This window comes from Condylura cristata, unplaced genomic scaffold (genome assembly GCF_000260355.1).
Source record: "Condylura cristata isolate star-nosed mole 26May11 unplaced genomic scaffold, ConCri1.0 scaffold00008, whole genome shotgun sequence".
Classification (NCBI taxonomy): Eukaryota; Metazoa; Chordata; class Mammalia; order Eulipotyphla; family Talpidae; genus Condylura; species Condylura cristata.
In genome coordinates this window covers 17,792,290-17,802,187 of record NW_004567109.1, presented here as the reverse complement: position 1 = coordinate 17,802,187, position 9,898 = coordinate 17,792,290, and the positions used below count along the sequence as shown (strand labels likewise).

General features: G+C 38.9%; 1 protein-coding gene across 1 annotated transcript in view; it reads right to left on the bottom strand.

Moving 5' to 3' along the window:
• Positions 1-9,630, bottom strand: part of ZMYM1 (zinc finger, MYM-type 1) — a 21,618-nt gene extending 11,988 nt beyond the window's left edge. Inside the window, exons 1-4 of the mRNA XM_004678776.2 lie at positions 9,589-9,630; positions 4,319-4,486; positions 2,759-2,831; positions 2,317-2,566 (exon numbers count right to left, since the gene is read on the bottom strand). Of these exons, the coding sequence (XP_004678833.1) occupies positions 2,317-2,566; positions 2,759-2,831; positions 4,319-4,414 (419 nt within the window). The 5' untranslated portion in view covers positions 4,415-4,486; positions 9,589-9,630. The remainder of the gene's footprint in view (positions 1-2,316; positions 2,567-2,758; positions 2,832-4,318; positions 4,487-9,588) is intronic.
• Between the last annotated feature and the right edge of the window lie 268 nt (positions 9,631-9,898).

Here is a 9,898-nt window from a genome sequence, read left to right as displayed (position 1 = left end):
CCTCCTGGACAGGCGGGGATAGAACTCATGCGGAAGCGGCTTTAGATTCTCAGTGCTGTGCTTTAACCCGCTGCGCCACCAGGGAGGGCCTTCAATAACTTTTAAGAGTTTAAATGTTCTGAAGCCAGAGAATTTGAAAACTATTACTATAAGAAACACCAAGATGACTGGCTACCTAGAACCCTCAAGAGTATCCATGTTTTAGAATAGCAGGTTTTTTCCAAATAAAATACTACCCCAACCAACACTACTTCAACATTGCAACATTTATGTATTTTCAGTATATTGATCTATCTTTTTGAACAGATAGTACCAAAAAGAAAATGCTCATTTTATTATTATAAACATTAGGTATTTTGCAGGTTTAAAATATAGCTCTAAATGCATTATCTTGTGTCATGTATCTTTTTACTTCATTTGACAATTTTTTTTTCAGAATTCACTTGTACTACACAGTATTTAAACTTTGGAAATAATAAGGATGATTTTATCTGTTTCCTAAGTGTCAAGAGGTTCAATCCAACCAAAGAAACACCTGGCCTTTAAACAGTAGTTTTATGATCAATGATTTGGGAGTTAGGAACACTATGAAAACACAGATCATACAACAATTTACCTGAGTAGATGGGGTCTGGGTAGCAAGAGGAGGGGGAAAGAATGGTGTAGGAAATGATAAGAGATAGAGGTATTTGAAGTAGACCTTTAAGATAGAAAGAAATTAGTCAGATGAGAGGAAGGCAGAAAAAAACTACATCAGCAGAAGCATGGAAATTTGAAAATGTTGCTTATCAGTTAGACTGCTGGTTTCTGAAGCCTGATCAATCAAAAATTGAATTTTGGAGCATTCCTGGTGGTACAAAGGGTTAAGACACAGCATTATGAAGCTATCCAAAGCCACTGCAGCACAGAGTTTGATCCCCGGCCAGGGAGATGACCCACATGGCGCAGACCTCTCCTGTCTTGCCCACTGCTTCCCTCAGCAGTGTATTTCAGTCAGTCTGCCTGTCCTGCTCCCCAGTCTGTCTCTGGTGAATTCCCTCAATTCCCCCACATCTCCTGTATGCATAAATAAATAAACCTTTAAAAAAGTTGAATTGTGTTAAAAGTGATTAAAATTAGCATAAACAAGGTCTGTGCATGGATTTGAACAATTCCCTATGGAATTACTGTAACATTAGTACATGGGCCTATTTTGAAATCTTCTGATTGCTTTCAGGGTATCTGGTTGGTTCCAGCTGGAAACTACCATGCAGAAATGACACTTCTTAAAATCTTATCTTTCTAACATGTATTAACATGTCATTTTCAAAACTATCTTTCATTTAATTCATGAAAACAGAAAATTAAACTTACTTAAAACAGACTTTAAAGCACTACTACAAAGCAAACCTCAATAATGATTAGCTAAAAACCTTGAGAGTATATTATTTACTGTAAAAGGCTAATAAATACAGAATAATAAAAAAAAAAAAAGCTGTGGGGAAAAAAATCACAGGTTACTCTTAACAAAAGATTTCTCCCAGTGTAAGCATTATTACCATCTTTCTGCCAAGCTGTAAAATAGTATTTTATAAAAAAAAAATAAAATGTTTTTATTCCAGAAGAAGTACAACTTGTTTCATATTTTTGCTCATACTGGATTTCTTTGCCTTAGAACAACTTACACACTAAATCTTTCCTGTTTTTAAACTTTCACACTGTCTGGGAGAACTGCAGAAGATGTATAATAGGTAAACTCCCAACCGCAACATGATACCTTAAGTTCTCAGGGACTCAGTTTCCTCAAAACCAAAACCAAATATTTGGACTGGATGATCTCTAATGTCCCTTCCAATTTTATGATTCTGCAGAGGAAGAAATCACGCTGAACAGAGTGCCATACAGCCCAAAGCAAAAAAAGAGAAGAGACAAAGTTAAGTACTCAAAGACTGAAAAAGCACAAGAGAAAGGTAAATAGAGTTATGGGGAGTTAAGACTCGAAGCAACAAATAATATCTAAAGCAGCAAATTAGCAGCTGAAGCAATCAATTAAAAGGGGTTGTGAGTTTGAGAGAATAGTGAAGGCAGATGAAAGGAGTAGGAGAATAAGTTTTGGAAGTCACATTATATAAAGCTGAAAAGAAACTGAAGTCATATTTTAATTTCTGCAGATTTCTCAATAAACAAAGAAACTATGAAGAATATATGTCAGGAACTGAAAAGAGGAATAGCTTCTTTTCACTAAAAGTGAAAATGTATAAAAAGACAACCAAGCCTCCATTCAAGACCTATGAGGGAACTAAAAGGGGAAAAAAAAAATCACTTAGAATTACATACTTTGAGCAGTTTGAACAAGTTCTCTTGGAAAGAGCTGGTAAACTGGCAGATGAAATGTGTTCAGAGATGCACAGTGTAGAGCAGAAGAGCTGAGTAGATCCTTTCCTCTGATAAGCAGTTTGCCCCTTTTGGAGGACTTTTTTACAACCAGAACAGGAGACCTGAATAGTTGTGGTTGAAACTGAAGGAAGCATTTTATTCATGCCAGATGATGCCAGAGAAAGTTGAATGCCTGTAGTCAACTGTGAAGCTATACACATAAAACAGGGGGGAAAAAAAGTACTTACATAAAATTAAGCATGCATTATTTAATTTCTTTCCTAAATTACTTTTCTTGAACTTGAAACAAACAACGCACTATCAAAGGTATTCTAAAAACTTAGAATAAACTGGCTCTCATACTGGTTAGGATAAATATGATTAACTTAAAAAATTCTATTACCACTGTCTGAAAACGTAGTGCTTATTTTCAGTTCATTATCCTGAGTTTTGGGTTGTTGGGCTTGACAATAATCCTAAAAAAGAGTTGGAAATAATGAATACAATGTATTTAAGAAACCAGTCATACAGTAGAGTGAAAGATTATGCTCAAGTCTGTTCAGTGAGTTATACAATTGAATTGAAGCATGGTACATGCTGTACCATAATAACGAAGCATAATATTCCTTACTAGCCAAATAGCATTCCCCTTTTGGTGCTATTTGGCTAGTAACATGATTAGTAGTCATACTCAATGAGATCTATTTTTCTTACTTGTTCTAAACATCATCTAATTGTTAATTTACAAAGGTAACAATTTCATAAAGACTTTAAAACACAGTAATTGTTAGATTGGGCTTTCTAGATGGACACAACCATTCTCTAGAGTCTTCCACTCAATGGGTAACTTAATATCCTTACTTAATACTGATTTACTTAATGTCATCTCTAAAAAGAATACTAGAAGTTAGGGCCTCCCTGGTGGCACAAGGGGTTAAGTCTCAATACTTACAAAGCTGAGTCTGAGTTCAATTCTGGTGAGGGAGCTAACCCATGAAGCGCAGCAGAAGTCTTTTGTCTTGCTCACTGCTCCCCTCAGCGGTGTATTTCAGCAGATTCATCTGTTCTGCTCCCCACTCTGTCTCTGGTGAGTCCTCTCACCACCCTACCCCTGCACCTCTGACTATACCCCAGTTCATGTATTCATAAAAAAAAAAAAAAAAAAAAGGTACTGGGCCTTCACTGGTGGCACAATGGGTAAAGTGCAGCACTATGAACAGACACTACAGCTCCAATTTATCCCTGGTCAGGGAGGTGACCCACATGGCACAGCAGACCTCTCCTGGCCTGTCTACTCCTTCCATCAGCAGTGTATTTCAGTCAGTCTGCCTGTCCTACTCCCCACTCTGTTTCTAGTGTATCCTTTCACTCCCCTGCACCTTGCCTTGTACCCCAGTTCTTGCATGCATAAATAAATAAATCTTTAAAAAAAAAAAGTACCAAGTTTAGTTAAACCCATAATATCCTAAGTAACCCTTTCATCAATCCAAATTTCAAACACAGCATTCTTCCCTCAAATTACTTTCTTACATATAAGTATGTATTTATGATATTTAACCCCACACCTTACATTTTTTGACTACTTTGGGGGAGATAAAAATTTAAGATTTTTAAAAAATTTATTTATTTATGCATACAGAACTGAAGTACAGTACAGAATTGCAGGGGCAGCCAGGAGATTCACCAGAGACAGAGTGGGGAGCAGAACAGACAAACTGATGAAGTACACTGCTGAGGGGAGCAGTAGGTGAGACAGAAGAGGTCTGCTGCACCATGTGCATCATCACCTCCTTAGCTGGGGATTAAACTTGTGCTGAAGCAGTTGTGGCTAGTTTCATAGTGATATGCTTTAATCTGTTGTGTCACCGGGGAGGGCACGGATTTAAGATTTTCAACCAATTGAGCCGTAAGCGCATAACTAAAGCATACAACACTGTTATAGAAAATAAGATAAAATATTTACCTGAGTGTTGTCCGGTTCCATCTTAATTTCATTCAGATTTCCCAGTTGTGGTGCCACTACTTTGTCACATTCACCATCTATCAGTGATTCTTTCATTTTAGTATCTGATGTAAGGAATCATCCAATTCCAAACTAGCAGGTGTCTTCTTCGGGAACAGTTTCCATGTTCTTAAAATAAAATGTGAATTAATAACGAATCTGATTTAATTTTTTTTCTTCTTTTAACTATGGTAATTTACTGGAAGCCTAAAGTGTCTTTAGGACAGTTCAGTGTCAAGATTCCTTCACAACAAGTTAAAGCACAGCACTATGAAGCCATCTGCAGCTACTGCAGCACAAGTTCAATCCCCAGCTAGGGAGCTAACCCACATGGCAAGGTAGACCTCTCCTGCCTTGCCCACTGCTTCCCTCAGCAGTGTACTTTGTCAATCCGCCTGTTCCGCTCCCCACTCTGTGTGGTGAATCCTCTCACCCCCTCACCTCTGGCCTATACCCAGTTCTTGTATGCATAAATTAAAAAATCTTTTTTAAAAATTCCTTCACAGGGTCCCCCCTGGTGGCGCAAGGAGTTAAAATGCAGTACTATGAAGCTATCCAAAGCCAATGGCCAGGAAGCAGACTTCTTCTGTCCCACCTGCTGCTCCCTTCAGCAGTGTATTTCAGTCAAAATCTGCCTGTCTGATCCCTACTCTGTCTCTGGTAACTCCTCTCCCACCCACATATCTGGTCTGTACTCCAGCTCTTCTATGCATAAATAATCTTTTTTTTGCAGAGCTAAAAACAGTATTGAAATTAAAATTCAGTAAACAAAAAAAGTATTTGGTAAAGACCTGTACTTGCAGTTGAGACTCCAGGGGGCCATGCTTAGGAGAGTGACACCCCAGGAGAAAAGGTCACTTCCTGGCAGATAAGGTCACCAAAATACATCAGTTATCAGCCCTAATAAGGCTTAGTAATTCTGACTTTCCACAGGAGCTATGTAAACTGTTACCTGCCTATACTATTTGCCTTCCTAAACAAATTTAGTCCCTTTGGAGGAAATGCACCAAGTTTCTAAACTTATTTCAGCCTGCTGTCTAGTATACAATAAAAATATATGGGGAAACAGGTGAGAAAATAATGATAATGATGAACAGCTATACACCAGAGACATTTTGCGGGGGTGGAATGGGGAACGGGATCAAAAACAGTGGGAAATCACTGGACTATGGTGATGGCACATTGGTGATGGGAAACCCAAGGGGAGTGCAACTGAAATGGAAAAATGCACACAAATATGTAAAAATAAACTACTATAAAATTAAAAAATATATATATATATAAAAAGCAAAACTGACTAGAAACCAAGGGGGAAAAGAAAACAGAAACAGATCTGTAGTTGGCTCAAATTGATATTATTAGGGAAGGACTTTGGTATGTTTGAGAATACAGAGAAAAAGATGCAGTTGAGTAGAAAGTCACGTAAATTTGAGAACTGAAAGTAAAATAGATAATTAAGAATCAGGCCCACCCTGGTGGTGCAAAGGGTTAAAGTACAGCACTATGAAGCTATCTGCAGCCACTGCAGCACCCACAAGGTACAGCAGACCTCTCCTGCCCACCCCCCTACCCCCCACTCCCCTCAGAATTGTCTTTCAGTCAACCTGCTCATTCTGCTCCCCACTCTGTCACTGGTGAATCCTCTCACCTCCCGCACCTCTGGGCTGTACCTATTCTTGTGTGTATAAACAAATAGTTAAAAAAATAATAATTCAACAGATGAATTTGATATCAAATTAGCAGACTAGAATTAGTAGAAAGTAGAATTAGTAGAAAGTAAAAATATATATAATTCAGGATTGGTAGGATATGGCAAAAAGATCTAATACATATGTAAACAGAATCCTAGAAAAAAGAGAAAACAGACAATACAAAAGAGAGAATATTTGAAACTGAACAACTTCATCCAAATGAAGAAAGCCATCAAACCATGTGAATTCTAGGAGCTCTATGAATGTCCATACAAAATAAACATATAACTACCCATGTCATTGTCACACCAGTGAAAACCAAAAATTGAAGGCAAATCTTAACAGCAGGTAAGGAAAAAAGAGTTATTAACATACAGTTAAACAAATACAAGAAAAAAATAATTAAGCCCAGAAGGCAATGGATTATCTTTAAAATGCTGGGGGAAAAAATACACCTAAAATTCTGTGGTTGGTAAAAATATCCCTCAAAGATGAAGATAAAGATATTTTCAGATATATGGAGATCTGGTATAAAGATTGGAAAGAAAGAAGTAAACCATCTTTACTTGTGGACAACACAGCTGTGTATATAAAAACTGCTAAAAAATTGTCTCTTTTCCCCCAATAAAAAACTACTAGAATAAATCAATTTAGAGGGGTCATAGGATAATATAAGATCAATATTTAAAAAATTTTTTCTCTCATCACTTCCCTTTATCATTGTACTAGAGGCTCCAGTCAGATCAGTAATGCAAGAATAGGGGCCTCTCTGGTGGCACAGAGATTAAAGAGACAGGGTTATCAAGCTATCACTAGTCACTGGAGGGTCCTCCATCCCCAGATGATCACCAGATGATACCCTGAAGGCCAGGGAGCTTACCCACCCATGTTGCAGTAGGCCTCCTCTGTATTCCCCACTGCTCCCTTCAGCTGTGTATTTCAGTAGATCTGCCTGTTCTGCTCCCTACTCTCCCTGGTGAATCCTCTGAAACCCTGAACTTCTATACCCCAGTTCTTAGATGGATGGATAAATAAATCTTTAAAAAAATATATATATATATTTATATATATATATATATAAATAATGAAAAGGAGTAAGGAAAATTGTCATTATTTATATTGGAAATTCAAAAGACTCTCCAAATAACTGTTGGGATTGTTAAGTAAATTCAGAAGGACTGAAAAAAAAAAAAATGTATTTCTCTGGGGGCCCTCGCTGGTGACGCAGCGGGTTAAAGCACAGCACTAAAAAGCAAAAGCCTCCTCAGCATGAGTTCGATCTCCAGCACTGGAGGTGACCCACATGGCACAGCAGACCTCTCCTGACCTGCCTGCTGCTCCCCTTTGCAGTGTACCTTGTCAGTGAACCTGTTCTGCTCCCTACTCTGTCTCTGGTGAATTCTCTCACTGCCCCTGCACTTCTGGCTTGTACCCCAGTTCTGTATACATAAATAAATAAATCTTAAAAAGATATTGAAAAAAAATATATATTTCCCTGTACTAGAGCAGTAAGAAACAAAATTATTTTAAATGATCGTTTTCATAGTATCATAAAATATCAAATATATGGGAGTAAATCTAAAGAAATTTGTCAAGACCTCTACATTAAAAACAAAGCTGAAATTAAGGAAAAACAAAATAAATGTAGAGATATAGGCATACTCAATGATGAACTCAATATTGTTAAGTCGCTTTTCCCCAAACTGAGCTACAGATCAAAATTCCAGCAGTTTTGGTGAAATGTACAAGATGAGCAAGATGATTCTAATGTATACAAAATATACAAAGAACCTAGAATAGCTAAGACAATCTACAAAAAATGAAGGATTTAGTATAAACCTAAGGTAATAAAGAGAGTGAGGTACTGACACAGTTGAAAATAAAATGGCTAGGGACATGTCCAGAAACAAGTAATCCAAAACCTCTTACTTAGCTTTTCAGCTACTTATTTCTACATAATACTTGGCAGATTCTTTTTATTCAGCTGAATTCTGCAAACTATTTTATTGCCTGACAGGAAGCCTGGAGGCTTTTCCAAAAAACCCCCAAAATATCCATGTTTACTTTTGTAGCAACGAGGAGCCGGCCACTAGTTCCTAAGTACTGGAATTACAGAGATAATTAGGACATCCTCACATTTAAAATGCTCCAGCCCAGAACAGTGTAATTACAAAAATGTAAGTGTATACAGATTACATAGCAGAAAGAGGCATTATGGGCAAATAAGTCTTCTAGAGGGTAAAATCTCAACTAGGTTTGTCAATGATGGGAGATATTTCAGGTAAAGGGGCAGCATGTGCAAAATCACATATTACTTATTTTTCTGTAAGGAATGAAGTGACTGTTGAAGATAAAATGACGATTGGTAGTGGAAGAAAGGAAGTTGAAATACTTCAGTGTTCAAGGAAGTGGAACACTTAAAAACCTTCCACTTAATCTTGCAGATCAGTAGCTTCAGGTATTCAGCGCAACATATTATGGATAGCTTTTTTCTTTTAATTAAAAGTTACTCAAAATACCCTTAACTTTCACATAGTAAATGTTAAGTATTCTGGAGCTCTCCAAAGCATTTGTGCTAGATTAGCACAAAACCCCAGAAAATAATTTTTTCTGCCATCTGGGTGACTATAGTTCAGTTCTTCATACCTGTGTCATTGGTGAGGAAGGTTACGTACCTTTCCTTTTGGATTCTGACCTGTATATATTTTCACTCACAGAAAACCCTAGTAGCAAATCGACTATTTTAGCAAAGGCATCTCTAATGCTTCTTTCTTCAACCTAAGACTGAAGTGGGCAAAATGTTTAGTTAGGGCTAGATGGAATATAGTGCTTGTTGTCATCGACCAATGCTATTAGTGATTCAACTCTACAAGAGAAAAATCTCCACTTACTTAAGCCTCTTTCAGATTAACTGGACAATAGGCCGAGCCTCTATACGGACTTTGCAAACACTAACCCCTGCAAATCAAAACTCTCGACGCTGCACTTCGAACAAAATCCGGAAGGGATGTAAGAGTTAACTTCACCCATCCCAGTTTCAAGCCCGAACTCATCGAGCCCAACTTTCGAAGTAATTGTTCAACCTTTTAGGTGAGATTCTGTTTACATCACTATTTGCAAAAATGCACTGACTTTTTTAAAGTTGGGTGGCAAAATCGCTGCTTAATGAAGGCGCGCCACGGATATTATCAAGATCAACGTCTTAGAAACCGAGGCCGCGTAGAAGCCAAAGGCTGAAAGCCCAATAACGACGCAGGGGCAGAAAGCGGCGAGGAACGCTTGAAAGGGGGCTGGGGCGGGGGGGCACAGACCACCCCCTGACTCGGCAGGCGAAGTTAAAGGGGGACAAACACAATCCGGCGGCCTGACCCGAGCTCCCGACCCTCACATGGCGGAATCCGCATGCGGGGCCGGGTCTTCGGAACCCGGGCCCGACCGGACGCTTCTGCCTCCCTACGACAGGCAAAAACTCTCCGTCCCTCTCCGCTGAGATACAGAGAAAAGAGCCCAGAATCACGCCGCTTAAATAGGCTTACTAACTTCTCTCATGGACGCAAACCAAGCGACACTTCTCACAGGAACTTCGGCGCTAAACGGTCTCGCCAGCCCCGCCCCCTTCCCGCCGTGCTGTGCGCCTGGGCATGCGCAGCATTAGCGCCGGGCTGAGTCCACCGGCTTTGCAAACGTTGTCTTTGGCCAGGGGTAGGTCGGGGGTGCCGAGGCTGGGGTGTCTCTTAGGGTGCCTAACTTTTGAAGCCAGTCTACAGGTTAGCCACATTTGGGCCATTAAAGGATAAAGCAATTAGACTTTTCTAGATTGGAGAGATGGCTTTATTGGCAAATGATGTGA